Raw genomic sequence first — 23,417 nt, forward strand, 5'->3', positions numbered from 1 at the left:
GTAGCTACGGAGAAACGTGTACAGTGCTCGAAGATCGATTGAACTATTTGTAGAAACAAGCCAGGATCGTTCTTCTCGATTCCAATCTCCTTCTTAAGCATTCGTTCGATCCTCTTCTATCGACTCGCGACCGTACAACACCGACGTTTCGATTCGTACTCCGATGATTGTACAAAATTCGTATAGCTTTATCAAATACACTTATGATTTCGTGATAATTCAAGATCTCCAAGACGGATGCTGCGCTGTCGGAAACGATATATAATTTTCGATCTCGTGAAAAAATGTCGCTAAATTCGTACGACTACTACTCGTGTTCAAAGGATACGATCTATTTTTTGTTCGATTACTTTGTTATTAATAAAACAGTTGGTTCCGTTTTTGCGTTTTGTTGAGTCGTTTCTCCATTTTTTTTTTTTTTTTTGTTCGTTCATCCTTTCCCTCTTCGTCTGATTCTCCCATTTTTTATCGTTTTTTTTTACAACAATAACCGCTCACAATATAACATTCACTACAACTTTGTTTGCCAAGTGGACATCTATCTTTACATTTACAATAATAATCTCATAAATAATACACGTAGGCGGTATAGTTACTAGACGTATGGTCTTTCAGGTTCGCGAAGAACGACTTGCCTCGCGGTTCCTGACAGCACGTTAACATTAATAGTATTTATTATTATCATACGTACACGTAATATCTAGGAAGTAGTACGGATCTTCGTCTCTGTTAGGCCTCTACTCGACTACGCTACGGCCCCTTCTTTGGTCGTGACACTTTTACCTCGTCTTCCCCGCTACGTGAACGACTAAGGGAAAAATCTCCATGAACGCGACGAACGAAGTCCGTTGAAACACGCGATAAAGAAGTTTTTTTTTTTTCGGAAGCTCCACCGTGTAGAAGTTTCTTGAAAGTCCAAGGCAATCCTCCTTGCGCGCTACCCGCCATTGGCGATTCCCGTTTGGAAACGACTATCGACCGGCAGGACTATTGCCCTAATTTTCAAGTGCGAGAACTCCCTATCTTTCCCTTCCATTCGATAAACACGATGGAACCTCGGTTGTTCGAACGAATCGTGGTAAATCCTGTCACCGAGACGTGTTCGAAAAAGAGTTCGGATAATCGAGGCCCCAACGCGGCACTAAAAACGAAATTGGTTCCGTTAACGAGCATAAAACGTTTCGTTAGGCGTCTGACTAGATTTCGTTGAACAGTCAAAATAAAAAAGTAAGAAACCCCCCAGTTGGATTCGGGGGACGATAGAAAAGCGCCGGACTTCAGTAGACCAGCTTCCTGAAGCTATTCCGATAAATTCGACGCGAACGTGATTCCGCTAAAACGATTATAACAATACTCCACGATTCTTCCATTAGTAATAATCATTGTCCTTAGAATTTAACGCGCCACTATGACTCTGGTCCGATCAAAATCAACTGGTCGTTCAAGCTTTCGAGGCGGAGTACATCCCCGCTGTTCTGTCGCTCTCGATGTAAAATCTATAAGGATATTTTTGTTGTTTGGGGCCCACCGGAGATTTTGCAACCCGCAAATACAGAGTGGGTCTCCAGTGGCGATTGGATCAGGATTCACAAGGTGGGACGTGGATCTTGAGCGGCCAGTTGATCGTCTCCTCGACTGTAAACGTCGTTTCTCTCTTTCGTACGAGATCGTCTGACTAGTGTGCTGACTAGGCTAGTTACCGTCGACCCATTCGCCCCTTCCGTTCTGGCAGTAGTTGTAATAGTAGCAGTACGGCGTTTCAGGGTGACACGGAGACGGACGAAATGGTTTCCCTTCGCGGTACAAAATCGCCCGATGAACGACGTTCTCTCGCGAAAAGTCTAGGAAATCTTTTTCCTTACGGGGGAATTGTTCCATCAGAGGTCAAAAAACGCACTGGTACAAATTCTCCGCAAGGATACGACCCGTACCCGGAAGCATCAATGGTAAATACTGAACGACGGTGTGTCACGAATGCCTAAAAATCTCGCGAGTTCCGGGTTGTTCGCGCGATTACCAAAGTCCCGGGGACTCTCGATCGAAGGGAGGAGGGCTGACCGATGGGTCGACGAACGGGGGGGCGTTGTTCGCGAGATTCACTTATACTTTAGGCGATACAGTGTCTGTTTAAGTCTCGGTGTCGTCGCGAGAAAGGCATCATTGTGCGTATGCCGACGACGACGACGCGATCGATGTCGTCGTCCCAGCCATCGCGGCTGACGGAAACGAAACGAAACTCTCCAATGTTCGTCCACTTTGCTAGCTGACGCGTCGCACCCTGGCGACCGAGGGGTCGTCTCAGAGCCATCCGCCCGACACGTCGTGGCCCGATATCAGCTCGATGCCCTGCAGACGCTGCAGCTGCGTCGCCGAGCCGTTTCTCTTCATGGTCACCGAGATAGACCCGCTGGCGATCATGCTCTCCTCGGTCGTAGACGGCGTCAGTGGAACGGCCGTTACCACCGCTGAACAGACACAAAGGAATCTCTGTTTAGCTACCGTAAACGCCGGGTCAAAGGTCGGCCAGCAAAGGCTGATGATCAACGAAACTAAGCGCGTTCGCATTCGACCCAAAGTTTCTAGTTTCTAGAGACCCTCACTTTGTTAGAGACAGGAGAGTCGGTCAGCTAGCTCGATCACTTTATTTGGAACTCACCAGGTTGCTCGTTCATGCTCGCGCCTTCCGGAGTGTCGATGCTGGGCTGTTGACTCTGCGTGCCCTCGTGCCTCCTGGGGGGGATCGGCTGCTGGCCCAGTTCCGGGCCCCTGGCGGGTACGCTGCTCGCTCTGTGCAGCGGCTGCTTCCTCGATACCCTGGAGATGAACGCTGACGCGATCGGATTCAACGGATTCGAGCCGTTGGTGCTCCTCGTGGCCGGGGTCGACGATCTGGAGGCCGAGAATTTCTTCCGTTTCTTCCGCAGCGCCGCCAAAGCGCCCAGGCCGTGAGCGAACACGTGATGAGCCTCGTGATGATGCGAATGATGCGAGTGATGGGAATGGTGGGGCTGGACTTCATGGCCGGGCGTCTCCAGCGAGGACTTTGAGTCCGTGGAACCCTCCGACCTTGAACCGCCGTCCTCGAACGTGGGCGAGTACACGGAATCCTCCGAACGAGATCTACCTAAGAAAGCGAGAGCAAACGGCTTCTTAATATTCGTCGTCCAGCGCGGACGTGATCAGCGATTTAAAAACACGTCGATCTTTCTTCAAAGTGAAATATTACGGATACGTAAATCTCGAACGAGCGTAACTTTGCATTTCGATGATATAACTCTGATTCTTAATTAAAGTTCGACGTTGTTTCGACGAGCTTACCGATCAGCCTGGAGACTCTGCCAGCCTTGGCCGCCTCGATGATGTTCTCCCATCGTTTTTTGCTGGAGGATCCCCTGGTACCGCGTCCCTGTCGCCTGGTGCCCAGCCCGGGCACGCTGTTCGTGCTCGTGTGGTGGGAGCTTCGTTTCGGGGTGGTCCCGGGCGCGAATATGCCGCTCAGAGTCGAGCCGAACACGTCGTGGGAGTTCTCGTTCTGTGCTTCTTGGAGGGACGCTATGAACTCGTCGACCGGCGGCAGACTTCCGCTTCCGCTCGGCTGCGGTCCGATGTTGAACCCCTTCATCAATCGTCGTTCCTTCTGACGGTTCTTCTTGCCCCCCGCACCTATGGACAGCTCTTTAAGGCTACCGCCTACGAGGCAGACAGAAAGCCAACGACTATGCTCAAGCAGCTACTAAAAACTGAAGGAAACTTAAAGAAAATAGGCGTGTAAGTGGCGTGATAACGGACGTCGACTCAGATAATTGCTCGCGACGCGATACCGCCGTAATCGGCGAGGGTCAATTACGATAAACGACAGGTTTTCCAGCCGGAGGTTCCCGGTGTCTTTATAGTTTTAAGTTGAACGAGGTAACGACAACGTAATATCCGCGCCAGACTACCCTTAATTGCATTAATTAGTCTCCCGCAGCTCCCCCGGATGATTAATAGCGTTCCAGTAACGAACTTCGAAACTTTCATTTACGAAGGATGAAGCTCGCTAACCGGCGTAGATCCTCCGTTGCAATTTTCGAGTCGTCTACGCAACCTGCTAACGTACTTTGCATCTCGCGATCGCTAGAGTTATACTACCGTGAGGGATTCTACGTAGGTAACCGAAATAATCTGCGCTAGCGAATCGTCTACTGATCGTGCAAAGTGGCCTCACCGGTTCCGGCCCCGCTCGCCGTCGACGTGTTCATCCCGGAGTTCTTCAGGATCTCGATCAGCTCGCACCGAAACGCGCTGATGTCCTGCTTGATCTCGTTCACGTCGTCCTCCGTCACACCCTCGCTCTCCGCCTTCCTCTGCTCCACCGTCACGTACCTCCTAACCAGGTTCCTCATAATGCTTTGGTACCGAATGTCCCTCTCGGAAGCTTGCTTCACCTTTCTCTAACAACGGGCAAGAAAACAGATCGTTCGTCTTCGAGATCGTCCAAACCGGAATTGGGCTTCGCGGACGAATACGAATCGTAGATCGTAAACTGACGTCGGTAAATTTTTAAAAGGAAATTTTTATAGTGTGATCTACAATTTTTATTCGCCTCTGACGAGAGTTTGCCCAATTCTGGCTGAACGAACGAGGAGGCGATTTATCTAGAATCAGTCTCACTCTGATCGTTCGCATGTGTTCCTTCTTGGCGGCTCTGCTGTGACCGCAGAGCTTCCGATACAACCATTGGCCCATGTACCAGATACTTTTCGGGGTTGGGATAATGTTGAACGGCGGTGGCACCGTTCCGCCCTCCTCGAAGTAACTGATCCACAGCTTGCTCCTGGCGAACTTCCATTCCACGTCCGCGCGTTCCTGAGTGGAATTAGGAAACGAACGTTACCCCGCAGCGGCTGATTTCCGCCACGTTTGATTTAAAGCTGTTCGTGCACTCGATCAGTCGAGTAGCTCCAAACTAATTTCGATCGATTTCGAATTTATTCTCGTGGAAACGGTAAAAGCAATAAAAGTGATTCGTTGACAATTTTCGAGCGCTCGAACAGCTCTGGTTCGAGCTATCGACTCACGGATATCAACTGATAGGAATGGTTCATCATGGCGATCAGAAGGTTCAATAGCACGACGATGTTGATGACCGAGTAAGTGCCGAACATGAGCATTCCCCAGAACCTGGTGAACGATTTAATGCCGTCCAGCTCGAAGCTCTCGAGGTCGACCAGTCCGAACACGGCCCAGAAGAGCGTTTGCGCGGTTTCGAACAGACTGATGGGAATCGTATTATAGAACTCGTTATACTAAACAGACGGAAACTTCGTGAGCGTGTTTCTTCGTTAATATTTATTACGTACTTGGCGAAACGCCGCCAAACGATGCAGGCATTCGAATCGGTGGTGACGTTGGCGTTAGGGGAATGAGACATCGCGGTCGGGCAACGTTTCTTCTCCATGACGGCGTAGTACCAAAGCAGCTGGTTCAGGCCTATCGAGGACGATCGATTGATTAGCATATCGCCGGGACGAAAATAAGAGGCGCGCGTTCAAAGAATTTTGACTGATCCGTTTACCGCAAGAGAATGCGAACAGCACCAACACGTAGAGGAAGAAGAATTTCATAATGTCCATAACCATTCTGGACAGGGAGACCTGCAGGGGGCCGAGGTGAGGATTCACGGAGAAAATGTAGACGAGTTTCAAAGAGCTGGAAGAATATCAAACGACTTTCACGCTCTGTGTTCAATTACGCGTCGCGGTCGAAGGGCGTGGACGCGACCGGGGGCGTTTTAAGTAAAGTAAAAATTAATGCTGCGAGAGAAATTCCTAATTAACACCGGCGGGAATTCGCTAGTTTCGAAATACGGGAACTCGTAATTACCCTTTTAATTAAAACCGCGACGCGCGAAATATTAACGGAAACGAGCTGGGAACAACGTTTTCGTCTCTCGGATTATTGTTTATCGATCGCGATTAACGAGAGGTGGTCGAACCCTCCGATCCGCCTGGACAAAAATACCGACCTGAATATATTGGCGGCGGAGAAGAGACCCTCGGAGATGAGCATCGGGTCCCATGTGTCCCATTGCTCGCGCTGCAGCTCGAACACGATTTGGGGTCCCTGGCTCTCCATCTCCTTTTGCACCCTGTAGTACGCAACCACCCTCAACGCGACCGTCGCGACGTACAGAGAGTTCGTGACGAAGTCGATCACGTTCCACATGTCGTTCACATACTCCTCGAGACCGACGTCCCACAGTTGCTTCACCTCGGACCAAATCAAACCGGACACCCAGGCCAGGATGAACCTGCGATACACAAGTCGATTCGATTCTCGCGAAACTCTGCGCCCGTCGGGACGCGCCTCGAGACGTCAAAGTCGCCTAGAAATGCAATTTCGAACGTCTCTTGGCCCCCCCTATCCCTGCAACCATTCGATTCCGGCGGAAGTAATCCGGGGTAATATCGCCTGGGACGAGCAGATTTTCTTTTTCGTTGTAAAGGGGTCCCATGAGACTTATTTATTTGGTTTGGATAATAAAATTCTAATCGTACGATTACATATTCCCTGTAGGTTCCTAGTTTACCGATACGTCTACTCCAAGAGATAGGCATATATGTATTTATCGAGCTTAAAAATTGCCGAATGAACTGACTCTTTGGCGCACGGTATACAGTTTCTCTTCTTGCGATCGAATCGGGACGCTGAAATGGGGATTTAATCGCGCAGTTGCTGGCAACTCGGCCCGAAGAAACGGCGGTGGTGGTAATTCCATCGCGTAAGAACTCCAACAGAGATTGATGCAAGAAGCGGGGCAATAGTGGCACTTGTACTTGGGAACCTTGGCAGACGGTCCGTGGGAAAAATAATAATCGACTGCTCGTCCGTTTCCACCCTTTCGCGTACTCCCCTCGTTGACGCAAACGGGAACAAACAGTAGTTAAAAATATTTTCTTACCACTCGATGATGGTTGGCGCGGCGCCCCTTTTCGTCGGCGCTGGCTCGTGCTGCGGGACGTTGTGACCCACCCAATCGCCAATCAAGCCTTCTATTCTTTGACTAGCCAAGATCAACATGACTGCGAACAGACACACGCGTTAGAATCGAGGTCTAGGACAGGGATGATGGCCGTCTGCCATCGCGAAACAAAAATGGATATTAAATGGTATTTGAAATCTATGCTGCTCGCGATTCGCTCGAATTTGTCGCTACCGAGCTACGGCTATCCGTGTCCAATGATTTGCGAGCGTGACTTTCACTCGCGTCGAACGTTCTTTCCTTCGAGACGTTCGATGTAAAAGGAGTCCGTTTACATTCCATGCTTTTTGCCCGAAAGTTTATCGAATTCGGCCCGGCCTCGTTTCCAGCGACGTATTTTACCTTTCGGCACGTCGGCAAGTCAAACATCGAAGCCTACCACCAAACAGTTTAGAAATACCTCTCAGTACCCGTGGCTTTACGAATACCTAAACCAATAATAGCCGGCACGGTAATGCTCTAAATTTGAGACATCAGTCGCCATTATAGACTGGAATGATAGGGCCAAGTAGCAGTAAAATACATAAAACAAACATCAAAGAAACTTCGCTGTTAGTCAGTACTTCTTGTAATAATCGAGGGTCTCTCCTTGCAAAACTTTTTATGGTAAAATACATATTTTTTATTTTCACTTTAGCCTAAATTTCCTGTACGTTGGTGGAGGCTGTGCGCTAGAGCATGGGTTTTCTTGATAGAATTCTTGTGTGGGGGGTTCCATCGTCGCCACTTTACGCGCTCTTTTATCGCGAAACACTCTGCGACGGAGGTCGTAGGAATTTAATGTGACCGCAGTTGGAAACTCGACCGCGGATAGCCCGTTTCGAGAACGGCCTCGAGAGCGCGACTCAAAGGACCAGCTCAAGGATAGAAGCTCCGCGAGCACGGAAAAGCGTAATTGACCCGGAAGTTAGGCTAACGATATTTTGAGTCACGAGCAACGGGCGAAGGTAATGCACTCTCCTCGAGGACGCGACGAATTTCAGCAGATTATTCGGGAACAACTTCGGTTAATCTCGAGAGAGGAGGGGGGCAATACGCTCGTATTCGCGTAAATCAGGGCTTTCTAACCTGAGCCATACGACCCACCCCTCGGTTTACCACGAACGAAAATAGAAAAAAGAGGAAGTCGCTTTACTTTACTGACCGCTGCTGACACACGGCGGTTTGCTATCAATAGTGGTCGTAGGTTTCTAATCTTTCCGCCTAAATCGTTTTATAACGACTAAGTTGCTCGCGGATACGCCGTACTAGCTCGAAAATAAATACTTACAGAGGAAAGTGAAGTAGGAGGCCGAGTGACAGATGAACTTGATGAACGGTTTCCTCATGGTTTGACCGACCACGCTGTGCGGCGCGATTATGTAGCCGACACTGAAGAATGGGAAGAAAACGCCGATCCGGAGGATCTCCAGGGCTTGGAGGACCATGTTTTTCCGCCGGAAACCCGGGAGGCCCTCGTACCAGATCGATGCCAGTAGCTGTTGCACGTTAGGATGGGCCACGAACTGGAAATTTCGGGATAATCTAATATCGGTCGACCGGTTTCCGGTCATGTCACGGGGAAATTGTACTTATTACGGTCTAATCTACGTGCTGGGAGTCGTCGCGAGCGATTCGTACGAGACTGACGAGATCACATCGTCGTTTACCTTCTTCTGTCTGAATTTGATCGCCAGTTTGAGCCGATTCAGATGCATCCTCTCGCCGTGCTCGAAAGCTGGCCCGGTGGGATCGTGATTCAGCAGGATCTCCAGCTCTTTGGAACTTCTGGTGTGATCCAGCAAGGCAGTGGCGAAGTCCTGGCACTGTCTTCTAAGCTCCTGGAAACCCAACGTCAACGTTTTCAGCAACAAATAAGCGACAACAACGACCAAGTCGCGAAAAAGTTCCTTCGAAGCGACTGTTTATAACTTCCATCGACCGAAGTTCCTTTCGCCGGGTACTTGAACGCAAGTACAACGACGTCGCGAAACTTCTTCTTTAAGAAACAGGTAACGCGTCTGGGACGCCGTTTCCCACGAGCGCTATCCAACGTTGAATTTTCTTGGGTCACGTTTACCCCAAGAATTCTTCTTGTTTCTTCGCGCGAACGGCACTTTATTTTTCGGGGAAACTTCGAGGGTAAAACGTCCCCGACGGTGGAAACAGCGTCGAGCTATTTTTTTAAAGATCGGACCTGAAGATCTTCGGATTACAATCCTTTGAAACTTTATCTCGCGAAACGGTGGAGGGACGAAATTCCGATCGGATAATAATTCGCGTAAAAGATCCATTTAAACGACCATCCAAGCACTCGTCGTATCGGATATTATTGTGTTCGAATCGTGGAACAAAGAGACCGTCCAATGGGATGGAAAAATATCGAAACAATCGTCGGAACAAGTACGCGATGCAACCAAAGTAAATACGAGGTAAATAGATTTCCACGGAATATCGTGGAACGGTCGATGGAATTGCGGTTTGAAAAAGATCTCAAGATGGCTCCATAGACTGTCGGGGGGCAGGGGAGGGGGGAAGACTGGAGCTGTCGGATGTTTTTACCGTAGGAAAAGGAGAAGACTGACGAGGATCGGCTTCCTATACCCTATACCCGTTAATCGTTTACCGATTATCCGACAGGCCCAATCAATTCCCCATCAGGGATGATTTATTTCAGCCACAACGCGATTACGATCGAATCGTTGAATATCTTCGGTAACTTCCGCCTTGGTCGACAATCTCTGCGCCCGGTTCGTTCGTCTGGCTGGAAAAACGATCCGAGCCGGAAACGGACGACGGAAACGTTCAGAAATCATACGTATCCGCCATCCATCGAGGCCGTATTTGGCGGCTTCGTGCCAACGCACACATTCGCCACATCAAAGCGATACGCGAACGAGTATGTTTTGCCAATATCGTGATCGTGAAGCTTACCAAAATATTGTAATTCGATCTTCCGCGAAGCAAGTTCTCCAAAAGAATTATTATCTCGCGACAGAAATTGGATTGATAACTTTCATCCGGGTCGATCGTCCTCCTCTTCGTCTTCGTCTTCGTCTTCGTCCAACGCGATAGAGATCCTTCGATCCATTTCTCCAACTTCGACGTACTTCGAGAAGTTTAAGAAACCGCGATTGGTCTTGGCTCTTATCCATATCTAGATCACGCTTGCGAAAATGGATTAAAGAATCCATCATTCCGTGATCTTCCGTCGTATTGGATAAAGACGACGTCCAACGCGATTCGTTCGAACGAAGAGTCTCGATGTCTCTGATTTGTCTTTCTACCAAGAAGACGGATTCGAGGCACGAATACGCGCGATGTTTGTGCAAATTAACAGCGCCGTCACCCCGCCGGAAAACACGGTGTCTCGCGTCGGAGAAATGATCGCACGAGAGGAACGAAATTGAAAAACGCGGGAATGGTTTTCTTCCGTTCGCGTATCCACCGTTCGCCGACGTTCGATAATATTTTTGCAGCCACTGGCTTGTTTATGTTACTTGTAAAGCATTCGATTTTGTTCCTGTCCCAAAAACAAAAAGCGAGTCAATATCGCGTTCAGGCCCGCCGGAAACTCGACAAAGCAAATAATTCGAGCGCGGACGTTGAAGCATCGGCTCGGAGATTTCGATTTACGGTGCTCGATTTCCACTTAATTCCCATCTTCTTGTCCAATATGATTACGGTTGCGTTATTTACAATTTTACGAGCACCAGGGTTCCTCGATGCTCTTCCCAATTTTATCTACGATGGTCCAAGGGCGGACGGAGTCGATAGCTGAATAAAATATCTATTTTAAATTTCATAGTCCCGCGGGGTTTTTCGCGAGGCTCGGACATTCCAAGTTTCTCTCCGCGAATATATTTTCCGCGGAAAATAAATAACGAAAGGGGGAAGAAAGGCTTATGTATTCAAGGATTCGCGCGAGGCGAATGGTATACGGTGGCGTTTCGTATCACGGCGGATCCTCGAGGACGACGCTGTCGCATTTTCGTATTCCATTTTCGTAATACCTCTCGAAAACGCGACGGGCCACCGGTGCCACGCGGAACGAAACCAGCTGCTCTCGACGAATCAGCGCAATTTGTTTTCAATGCGGCCGAGAGTAGAATGGAGTTCGCGGAACGATCCCGACGATACGAGAAGCGTCGAAGACAAGGGGGGTTTGGACGTACAATCTCGAGTTTCGCCGATTTACAAGGAGGGACCCGTGAACGCGAAAAGAAACGTTCGGAACCGAGAGGAAAAGTAGGACAGACCGGGAAGAGATGGGAACGAAACTCCCAACTTTCGAAGGTTGTTTTATATTTCTCCCGCTGGATTCGCAGATACTTTTTCGGACCGGGATCACGTTCCCACGAGCAAATTGAATTTCGCGGTCCGCTTTCCAGCGTTACCGGAGGATCCGCCGACGAAGATCCATCGTTTTTCTTTCGGGAAAGTATAAGCTGGGACGATTAAATTGTTCGGAGTGGACGGCAACGAAATATCAACGCGATACTCCCATTCGTTCGACGCTTTTTCATCCATTTATTATACTACGTACTAAAACTGTATATAATTGCATTTACTGATAGGGAAACTAGAAGATAGTCTCATTGGTAGAACAACAATTGCTTTGGCGTCAAGGATAGAACGCGCCGGATCAATAAGTTTTTTGGATTTTCGCCAAACGGCGGAAAGAGACACGGGAAAAGCATGTGGCGACGAAAGAAGCCAAGGGAATGGAAACCAGTTTACCCTGAAGCCTGTCGCGGATGGTCGCCATCATGATTTATTCTTACATAAATCAAAAGTTAGTAGACCGTGCTGAGCATCTCAACTTCCGCCGCGCCGAAAGAAAGATAAAGACTCGGCGGAGGCAAAGTACGTTTGACAAACTTTGGCCTCCGTCTCTAGCCTTGATTAGGCCTCTTCTTGTACCTAACCACGGGGATGAAGCGCCATTTTCACCCAGGCAGATTCTGCATTCTTCAAGAGTAGAATTTATTGCTACAAATACATGGAATTTTGAAAGTATCGTCCCACAAAGCCTTTATGCACAGAGTCTTCGAATCATTAAGTTCCTGAAATTGAAATTTTCGGGCAACATTTCTGGTCTCACGTCATATTGTCGGTAATTAATTTTTTTCTCGAAACTGGGTACGATTTCGGGGGTATGTCTATTCACCAAAAATGATTGTAATTGAGTCTCGAAACCGAAAATAATTTTTTTACAACGATTTGAAACTTTTGAATTTCGACGAATTTCAGGGGAATCGTCATTCATGGTCAGACATTGTATTTTCGGTAAAGAATTTTTTTCTCGAAACTGGGTAGGATTTCGGGGGTGTGTCTATTCACCAAAAAATATTGTAATTGACCCCCGCGACCGAAAATAATTTTTTCAGAATGATTTGAACTTTTGTAATTTAATTTTTTAATAACTTTTTAACGAAGCCTCAAGAAAAATCATTGAAATTTTTTTCCAGGGATGGCCGAGACCCTGCATGTTGTATGTAAATGTAATATTGAAAGTATATGGAAAATTTAATGGCACAATTCCTTTTGGAAGCCTGCATAAAATGGAAATTCTATTATGGGTCGATACGATCCATTCGCCTGTCGCGTCTATCTGAAACCATCGAGGGTCGAAGATATAGAAATAGCTTTGCTCAAAGAATTTAACCGATAGAACGTAAATCGGTCTGTCCCTTTGCAAACGATGGGCGTTCCAGTTGTAATGGTAATCGCGTCGTTTCGCGCTGTCGTAGTAATATTTATGGTTTTGTAAATAACGTGTTTCCGTCTCACCTGGTATTCGCACTTGAATTCGTGCTCGAGAAAGGAGAGCCTTCGAAGTTCCCAAGAGAGCTCAAAGGCAGTCAGAATAGGATCCTTTGAGGAAAGAGCGATCAAGGACGGCGAAGCCAGTGCCCTGTAGGCGTTTATACGGCTCCTGGAATGCTTCAGGGAATCGTCCTTTCGAGACGTTACGCACTCGTCGCACCTGCGGATCACGAAACCGACGATAATAAGCGTTCTGGCGAATCTCGCCCGCGAAAGTACACGAACAGTGCCACTTGCAACTTTTAACGAGCGAACTGTGCCAAAGTGGCGCAACCGAAAAATGCAACTTTCGAGCCGCGACAAACAAACAGTAGAACATAGACGTTCTGCCGGTCGTGAAAATTTTATGGAGTTTATACGAGCTGTTCCGAAATCAGACGAGAGCATAAAAAAACAAGCTCAAAAGGTAAATTTGTTTCGGTTCCGTTCCGTTCCAAAACTCTGCAGGACGCGCCTTCAAAGAAGCCGAATAATTTTTTTTTTAATTAGTTTTCAACGGGGAAAATTAGGCCATACAGAGAACTGTGTGATAAATAGGACCAGAGAAATTGCGTTTCAAAGTTTCGCGAAAAAGGTGTATAAAACGCGTTTGACAGGGCAATTTTTTCCAAATTTTAAAACGCCACATCTCCGGTCCTTTTGATCGCACATTTCTGTAGGGTCTTTTTTCGTCGAAAAATAATAATGAAAATTATTTTACGCAACCGGGGACACGTCCAAATATTTTCTGATTGTAGAAACGCCAAGAAACTGTTTACAAAAGGGGGGTTTCTCTTGGATCGTAATCTTTTTCACGTCGTCGTTATTTAAGGCAAACATCCCTCGGCCGATGTTTACGGAATTTCGAAATTTCAGTTCCAGCCAGGGGGATAGGTTTATCGTACATGACGAATATAATGCGATTCGCCGGATGAAATTTCATTCTGCCGATAGGGGAGCGCGCAGTGCATCTACCCTAACGTAATTAGCTTGCGTGGAGTCTGGTCGGAGATTGCAAGGGCAAGAAGGTGCTAAACCAGGCCGAGGGAATTAATCAGAGTGTAATGGTATATCTAACGAGCGATTGCAGCCCTCCGAGCGTGCATTTTACCGGGGCCTTTATTAACGAATAAACTTTCGTCTCTTTAAATGAACGACAAGAACCGTAACCCGACTTATTGTTCCATTTTATTCTCAGTTCGTTTTAAGTTACGTATTAAACGCGGATATTTGTTAGCAGTCGCTGCACCTCGCGGCTCCCACTATTCTATATTATTTACGGAACGCCGAGCTCTTCGAACTCGGTCCACGTACCCGCAACGAACATCGTGAGGCATGGGCAACGTGGATCCACGATCCAAAAGGATCTTAATGATCTCGTAATTGTCCCTGTGCGCGGATAGAATCAGAGGCGTGATGTCTGGTGTGAACGTCGCTGTATCCGGCGGCACCGCCTCCCAGCTCTGAAAGAACAAAATACTCTTTTTACGCGGATCCAAAATTATATTCGAATTCCACTGCAGAATTTATTAAAAGACAGAAATTACGAAGAAGCGCCTCCGTCGCGGGAAAGTAAATCTCATTTCCCGTCGCGGAGGCGTTAAAAAATTGATCTCGCGTTAACTTTTTACAGCACGGTGGCCGATCGCGTGGAAAGTGTCTATTCGAGCACAGCGATTACTCGCCTCGCTGCTTTGCAAGACATTTCCACGGCGATCAGTAAACGCTCTTTTTTGATAACAGGGAAACATGCTCTTAAGGGCTCTCAAGTATCTACTCGCCTTTTCTTGCGTTTTTGATACCACTACCACGCTAAACAACGAATAAAGTAAAATACCACAAGCAACGCTCGTCTCCAGATACATTCTAAATAAAAAAAAACGAATTCGAGAAGCTTTATTTTTCGCATACTTAAAATTAACGAAACGAGAGTGTTTAAATAATAATATATTTTAAAGATAAATGATACACGGTCTACGATTCGTGTATTAGTTACGCGCGTAAGCCGATCGAAATTAAACTTCCCGACGCTGGATTTTCGCGAGTTTTCCTTTTTTCTCCGCGTCCAGTCCCGATGAGATTATCGCGGGTACGTGTGCTCATTTGCATGCCACGCCGGAAACGAGATTCGATCGGTCGTTTTCCCGAGGTCCGCCGATCCCCGGAAACTCAAAACGGTTCCCGAATTTGTAGACTAGGGGCAAATCCGTATCGTCCCATGCATTCTTCAAAGGGACAGCTTAGAACGGTGGCGAACACTGCGAATACCTCTCTCCAAAACCGATCGAAGAATGTTTCGACGGATCGTGGGGATTAGGTTAACATGCGGGTCGACCTATTTGCCGACGGAATCCTCTCACGACTATCTCCTACAGAGAACCAAAGGAGGAATTTGGATAACTGAAACGAGATTGCGTGGGCGCGAGTAATGCTGGTACTTTGGCTGATCGTTGGACGCTTAAAAGTCGATCGATCGGCGTTTGAAAAAAACAGAGAAAGCAAGAAGATGGAGAGGAGGACGCAGGGTGGTGCAACTCCCCGAAACAATTCGTGAAAGCGACTAACGTGACGCTCCCCGTTCCTGTGGAGGCTCTCCTCGTGCTCCAGGAGGACCTCGACCGCCTCGACGAATTCCTCGGAGATGGCATGCAGAAGCGCGTCCTTGGTGTCGACCTTGTGCTCGATCAAAAGCTCCACCATTTCCAGGTTCTCGTTATCGATCGCCATGAGAAGAGCGGACCGTCCCAGCGGATCCACGCAGTTGATGTTCATCTTCGATTCCTGAGCCCTCTGCAGCATCCTGAAACAACATCCGGCACGTTCGCTCCACTGCTAATGACCGTTCCCCTCCACGTCGGTCTACATATCAGCTTTTTTGTCCGCTCGATGCACTCGTTACTCCCACTAAACCACCCCCCCCCCAACCTCGAACGCCATTTTTCTACTATCTAGGTAGGACTTATCGGTAAAGTCGAGGGTGAGAACGAATCTTGGGCTCACGAAATAAGGATTAAGCGGTGGATTATTCTCTTTTTTAATTCTTTGACGTACAATGATTGGAACAAGGAAAGTAAAATCCCGTGGGAATTAGCATAATCGCGCGATACGAGGGACAAATTCGTATTTCGGTCCGGGGAGGTGCCCGGAGACCGAGCCAAATGAGAATTCCACCGGCCGGTGAAACTTCTTCGTAGATCGCAATCGGTATTAAATTGCGTCCGCGGCATCGCGGTTAAGAATTCCTGGAAGTTTCGGGATCGCGGAACGATCGCTCGTAGGATAATTAGATCCTTTGTCGGCGCAGTGCGCGCGATAGTGGAACGTCTGCCGCGCCTTTGCCCTTTTCCCGCGAGATTTCTCGTCCTCTTTAACCCGCGAGACCTATATCCGACGGACCTCTGCCCCCGCGTGCATGCTCATTTGCATAGAAACAACGATGCGGCAGTTTCTATATGTTGTTTGTTCGTGGCTTCCGACCGGAGTATTTGTAGTTCGTGACGCGGCCGCATCGGAATGTAACGAAAACAGTACGATGGCTTTCGGTTGTATTCCCGTCACGGCGATTTGCATTCCCGATATTAGACGCTTATAAATTTCCCACCGTGTACCCTGATTAATCGCCCACCCTGCCAACGATATCGTTTTCAGATTTTTCACGATATCCACCGGCGCGGTTCCTCGATCTTTATCACCCCGCAACCCTCGTATGAAAACAAATTAAAATACACGAGCAAACTATTTTACCAACTTTTAAACAAATTGAAAGCTTGTAAAAAGTTATTAGTAATTCACGTTATCTTTGACCCCACGCGATTATAATTTTCAGGAAACTGTAGCGACGAGGGGTTGGAATGTACGTGCGTCTTATTTACGAATGATTAAACGCTCGTCCGACCCTACACGTATGTACGCGAAAATCCGCCTAATTCGAGTAACGAGCAATCTCGTTTTCGTCGAGGAGGCGACACGGAAGAATTAGCGCGCGCTCGAGGGTGGTTTTTTCGAAGCTCTCGGCCCCTCGATGACCAAGTAAAGTTTCTTTAACTTCGCGCGTGGGCGTTCGAGCGTACTATCGGACGTTCCGAAGCGTCGAACGGACTCTCGACGTTAATTTGGACGCGAATTTCATCCGACGACGGAATACAGGGCGGGGCGTTTAAGACGGATTGCTTGTACAACTCGTTTATTTTTACGGACAGAAGAGAATGCTCCGGACAGATGTAATTTGCTTTCATGGGGTAGGAATATTTATAGGGGAAAGAACTTTTCGAGATTAATTACGTTCTTTTATGCGGAACGATGACCTAAAGTTCGTCGAGGATCGCCAAAGGACATGTACACGGAATGATTTTATTTTCAGAGATGGATATAACAATTCAGGAATTTGCATTTTTACATTCCAAGTTCTAATTTTAGTGTCCGAAATGGAGGCCTTGAACGACCATACGTGCTCCAAACTGGTTTGATATCGATTTTATAGCGTTTCAAGTTTTATTTTCGCCTACTGCAGCACAAGTTCTTGCCCGGCTTTTTGTACAGTCGGTTAATTGTTTTATTATTACAACTTGATCTACCTCCAGCATACGTTGACTAGAAATTAGTTTTAGTTTTCTAAAAATATAGTACACGCGAAAATGTCTTAAGCGCCCTGCGCTGTACGTCGGATGAAACAATAAATTTGTCGTTCTTCGACGGTGATCTTTCGGATTCGATACGGTTTTCCCGTTCACGAAGAAGAAGCCAATTTTTATTTTCTCGCTCGTCGTTCGCGAAACGGGAAAGAGTCGCGTCGAATCCATAATTCATCCGACACTGTTTCGTCCTTAAGCTCCGAGGGAATCCATTTGTAAATTGAGATTTTTGCCTCCTGGAACTTTTATCGGGCCCCGCTACTTTAACGTATGACTTTTCAATTTTCCAAATGTCGACGGTCTCACCTTCTTACGGAGGCCACGTCTCCGCGCTCCACCGCGAGAAGATACTTCTTCTCATGGTAGCTCAAACTGGCCATTTCCTGGTGCGGCCTCACCACGTTCTCCTCCTCGTTCATCCCGTGGATGCTGTGTCTCTGAAACCATCGTAACTTTTTATTACACTACTGCTCGTCGATTCGATCGCGACCAGTCTCGAAAAATGAAGCTTCTCCTCGATTCGTTTTTATTTCCGCCCTATTTATCGCCAAGACTAAACACCAATACCATATGCTTTGCTTCCTCTTGAACAATTACCAGAAGCTAGTTTTAATAAAAAGAATTCGATTCGTAGTTCGGGGATAAAATTACTCTCGCAACATCTAGCATCGCGTGACTTGCGACGCAATTTTCTCGGACCTCGAAACGTCCGGGGATGCCTTTTAACCGTTCTTTTCGCAACGGAAACGTCAACAGGGGGGATGATCGTTAGGATTATTGATCAAGGGGGCCGAAGGATGGAGGAAATTAGAACGACGAATATTCTTCGTTATTCCGTTGGACACCGAGAAACTCGATCCTCTCGAAAGTTTCATCGCGATGGTCAATTGCCAAAAGTTGGTTCGATCACACGGCCTCCTTCATCGCATCCGCGGACGCAATAACGCGTTTTAACTGCCGCGTTCTCGGAACCGCCAATCGTTTTTGCTCCGATCGGCGTTATTCAAATAACTTTAAGGCAATTACGAGCAGCCGGTAAACAACGCGGGTGTGCTATTTCGACGCGCGAAATTCGAGCAACGGGTCGGATCGTGATCGTCGATCACGTCGAGCGGCTTTGATCTCGTCGAAACGCTGTTGAAATCGATCGACTTTAAAGCCGCGGGAGACGGCAGCTTCGAAGTCGATCGTTCGTCTACGCTCTCCAGGGACATTCGGAGGCACGGGCGAGCGCGCGCGAGGATGAAACCGTGGATCGAAGCTGAAATTGGGACGATCGTAGGAGGGAACGAGGCAAGCAATTAACGAGTCGGATAGACCTCCATTGTTCGACGAGGAAACCTCTCGTTACGAAGCAACTTCTCGTTACGCCTGCCATTAGACTGCACACCGGCAAAGAATACCCAATGCGCCACGAGCGTAACACGCAAAGATCAAGCGTAAGCGAAAACAATGAGAGACCCGCCCTAACCGCCGCCCCGTTCAAAAGCGGTATTAACCTTTATGCCTGCGTACTTTCTTACAAACCACAGTTCGGGTTCGCGAGACTTTCTTCCTGCCGAGCATCCTTGAGCCCTAGATAACGTCGCGAGTGTATCTAACTGGCATAATTGTACCGGGGATGAAACTACACGATACAGTCATTACGTTTTTACATCGAGAAACATTTTATCAAGGGATGAATTGATTAAAAAAATTAATTTCTTTCTAATCGTACGATTATCGTTCCATAAAATTTCCGGATCAAATTCGCTGTTTTCCAGGCGATTTAACGCGCTCGTCCCGCTTTATTGCGGTGTGTATTATAGAGCCAGTATTAGGATCATAAATGTTATTAAAGGCAGCGAAGCGAGAGGTATTTGTTTTGCATCCCCTATTCGCAACGAAGGTTAGCCCCCGCGAAACTAGGATCGGAATAACTATCGGTAAACACCTTCGACCGAGGGGGGTAAAATCCTGTTCTCCGTGCACCCGTCTCCGGTAATTAAGCCGCCCTCCTCTCGACTCTAATCGCACAGTCGTCGCGCGTCCCCCAGCCCACAGCCTGTCAATTTTATTCGCGGGGAACGTATAAAAATTTTAGATCCTCTCGTAAATCAACTTTCAAACGGAATCCAATTTGCGGAAGCTTGTTTACGCATAGATCTGAAATTTTTATGCACCGAGCGTTTGAGGCGGGAAAACTTTATTTACTTTTGCCGATAAATTTTTGTGTTTCCGTTCGTATTAAGTCGAGAAAGTTAATCTCGTTGGTCCGCCACCCTCCGAAAAAACTACGTCGGATTAAAGGGCCGTCGAAGTCGAGGTTTGTTTCGAGCGGTTTCGTCCGCCGCCAAAAGTAAATGAGTTATTCAGGCGACCTGTCTTAAGTGCCTCGCCTAGCGTATCTGGTCCCGGTGGAAAAGGGTCGGTCTGCAGGGAAATGGAGGAGTACGAGGAGGCCAGGCGGACGATGATGGACAATGTTTGCCGAGGGTGTGGCGGCTCGACAATTAGGGTGCGCCCAAGCAAACACTCGTTGGCTGTCAGTTGTGGCCCTTGGCACAGTATGTCATCTTCTTGAAGCCGAGAGGGGTAATCGCGACCCACCCCCCTCCCGCCTCGAACCTCATTATTTCCTCCTGTCGGACATTCGCGGACGCTTTTCTTCCGTGGCCTCTTTATTCCAAGACGAGTTGACCGCGTCTCGAGCCTCGTAACGAGTTTCTGGACCGTCTGGGAAGCTCGTCGCGGTCTATTCTCGACCGTGGAACGATTTAGCCGCGGTTTCAGCGATCGAGGAGACTTCGACGCGTCGCCGCTGTCCCGCGAAACAAAAGAAATCGTGATAGATCGTTCCCGCGCGGAACAGGGGCAGCAAGATTGAATCGGACTTTGATAAAACCGCGGCGTCCCGGCTGAGTCTGACAGGTCCCGTTTCGTCGAGGACGTTCGGGAGCCAATAAAGGGATGAATTCACCGCTTTTCACCCGCGAACGGATGAAACGCGCGTTTAAAGGTACCGAGGGGGGGCCGACGATCGGGCGAAATCTTTCCGGGAAAGGCTCGTTTAAACGAGACACGGGTCTTTTCTGCCCTGTACCGGCGCTTACCCCGTTGGGCCTGCCTTCGCGAAGTCAACCCAGCCGTGCTTTTACGACGCAATAAAAATGAAAGCCTTGCTAGGAACTCGTAAAAGCCCGCATATGAGCGTTCCCGTTGTCCCCGTCTCGTTATGGCCTCCAGAACCGTACGGAGCAAATCGAGGAAAACAATTTTTCCCGGTTTATTTGCCAAGACGTTCCGGGATGATTGCAGCAAATACACGATCGCTAATTTAACCATCGCTGTTCGGGTCTATCCGACTTGTAATATTCTAGTAGAAAATAAAGAATTATGTTGGAAAAGTACACACATGTAAGTACTCAAGGAGCTGAATCTGTTATCCGAACGCTCATGTAGAATTCAATAGATTTCGAGTTGCGAGGTATACATAGAGGCCAGCTAAATATATTAAGTATTCCCTTTGGTAGCGATTTGCAACGACGGTTTGTTTTGCCGAGAAACGAGAGAATATCCTAGAATGATTGATCATGTGCGAATGCGTGACGAGGCATGCATCTAAATAAGCGGAAGTCACTCCGAACGTCTGCTGTCAAGATCCTTTGCAGCTCGGAATTAATTTACATTCATTACTTATTTCCTTATTTCAACTAGTACGATACGTAAACAAAATTTGGACGCGAATTACAACGTCGTCCAAGGGATAATTTTTTATTTCCCGAACGATGATTCCCGTTTCGCCTTCGCGAATCACGACCCTCCCCGATTGGATGATTGGTCGAATCGGATTATTCTCGATTATCAAAATAGCGTTAAACTCTATCTTCGACCGGATAGTTCTCGCGACGATTCGCTTCCATCTTCGTGGATCGCGGGGGGGGGAGAGTTTCGAGATGGCAATAAAAGGGCGGACCGCGACGACGGGAGGAACTTCCGCCGATTCGCGACGACAACTTCCACAAATTGGATCGACGTCGTAACGCTGTTACCGTTCGCCCGCTTATTTCTATTCTTGCTTCTGCTTTTCCCTCGTCCCACGAATCGTTCTGTGAATTTTTATTACATCTCCGAATTCGATCGAACGAATCGTCCATAATAAACCGAACCGAGAACTACCCGCGAATCGTCGCTAGATCGAACGATAAATTCATACAGTCTTCGTTTACCCCCTATGGACGTAAAAATGTACGTTTACTCGTGTACCTTTTAAAGACGATGACTTACCTTGACCTTATAGTCATCCTTCGGTTTGTCGAGGAGGTTGCTAGTTTGTTGCATGGTTTGGGGTGGCGGCGGGGGTGCCTCGGGGTCGAAGCTCACCCGGTGCCCGACGCCCCGCAGGAATCCGCCCCCGGCGCCCGACGCCCAGGACCTTGTCGCTTTGGTACCCATGCTCCTCAAGTTCTCGAAAGCTTCGTTAGGATCGCCAATTTCTTCGTCGACGCCGCTTGTTTCACCAGGGGATCTCGCGCCCCTGGCGACTTGCTCCTCATCTTCGTACGTGCTTTCTGAAACAGAAACTTTGATCAAGGGTTGAACGCGTAACCGTGCACGGTTTAATATCTTGCACGCGTAGCGCGCCAAACTAATCTTGTGCAACTAGTGGACGAAGGGTTAAATGAAACAATGGCTCGTTTCTAACGTAATGAACTACCAACAACAAATATGATTAACTAGCGGATGCCGCGGAGCTTCGACCATGTAGATAAAATGAACGTTTGTATGTTTGGCTAAAATTTACTTTGTTCTAGCCCAGAAATTCGACACAGTGTTCCGTGTGTAGTTGGAGCAAAGTCAGAAATGTTTTCTATAATCTAGGGTGGACAATCAGGGTTTCTGAGCAACAAAACACTTACTTCGGCTTGCCGTCGATGAGTCACGAGCCAATTAATGTTACCGTGGGACGAGACGGGTGGGCAGCACTGGGACTCGCGCGACGTTCGAGCACAGAATGGGAAGTGGTGGGGGAAGGGCCCAGCGCCGACTGTGCCCGCCAGTCTACGTATGCGCATTTCATACTTCACCCTATTTGAATTGAAAATCCTATTTGATATTGACCCATGACATCTATCAATTTTTTCACGACGTTGTGCAACATCATTGGGAAATTTAATTCTGAATATCAATCGTTATCCACGCGTTGTACAAAACAAAAAACTAACCGTATACGACGTCGAGCGCCAGTATCCTTGAAGAGGTTACATAAGATTCGAAAGCAGGTCTTTACGGAAATTCATCGACTCGATCGTACCCAATTTCTGATATAACGTTCCACGCTGATGGAAAAGTTACGAACAAACAAAAAAACACTTCTTCCCTCGCTTCTTCGTGTGCCATTTTAAGAACGTCTGAGAACAGTTTTTCTTGACAGTAGTGAGATTGATACCGAACATAATAATATATTGGATATCTTCGCGATAGTAACAACAATATCGGATATCGATGTTCACCGATAGATGGACACGTTCGATTCGAACGTTTCCGTCCGCAGGTGCACTCGATATTAAATCGTGCAGCAGTTGGTATCGAGTGGCGCGACACCCACCCAAGCAACTTTTATTATTTCCCGCAAATCGTCATATCGCCGGGAATGCAAATAGAAAGAACCGCGCCAAAATGGCGGAGTTCCTCCGGCCAGCGATGCGAGAAAACTACGAATGAAACGGAACTGGATACACCCCGTTGGTAATCCAAACGGATGATAGATCGAGGGACACACTCTCCCTTATTGATTTTGGGCAAACATATACGCGAAACATGCCGATAGCAATTCTCTGCGTCGTAATTTTCGGACTTTTCGCGTCCGGGGCATCGATTCCATCGCAAATCCGAAACGAAGGATCACCCAGATACGCTGCTGGACCAAGACTTGGTGAAAAAAATCTTTTTCGCCCCCTTATAAATATAACATGACCCAAACTTACGTCAGTGGC

The 23,417-nt window shown here is 47.8% G+C and overlaps 1 protein-coding gene across 1 annotated transcript; it reads right to left on the reverse strand.

Moving 5' to 3' along the window:
• Nucleotides 1-329: 329 nt before the first annotated feature.
• Nucleotides 330-21,908, reverse strand: LOC122397624 (transient receptor potential-gamma protein). Its single transcript, XM_043396892.1, has 17 exons — nt 21,709-21,908; nt 17,749-17,879; nt 15,377-15,611; nt 14,126-14,274; nt 12,797-12,992; nt 8,674-8,844; nt 8,295-8,529; nt 6,944-7,064; nt 6,008-6,292; nt 5,558-5,691; nt 5,343-5,472; nt 5,061-5,256; nt 4,654-4,848; nt 4,208-4,433; nt 3,319-3,663; nt 2,657-3,124; nt 330-2,465 (listed from the first exon to the last, which is right to left on the reverse strand). The coding sequence occupies exons 1-17, from the start codon at nt 21,874-21,876 to the stop codon at nt 2,299-2,301; spliced, it is 3,552 nt and encodes a 1,183-aa protein (XP_043252827.1). The 5' UTR covers nt 21,877-21,908; the 3' UTR covers nt 330-2,298.
• Nucleotides 21,909-23,417: the final 1,509 nt, after the last annotated feature.

This window comes from Colletes gigas, unplaced genomic scaffold (assembly GCF_013123115.1).
Source record: "Colletes gigas isolate AHSC1104 unplaced genomic scaffold, ASM1312311v1 Colletes_gigas_Sc00010, whole genome shotgun sequence".
NCBI classification, from domain to species: Eukaryota; Metazoa; Arthropoda; class Insecta; order Hymenoptera; family Colletidae; genus Colletes; species Colletes gigas.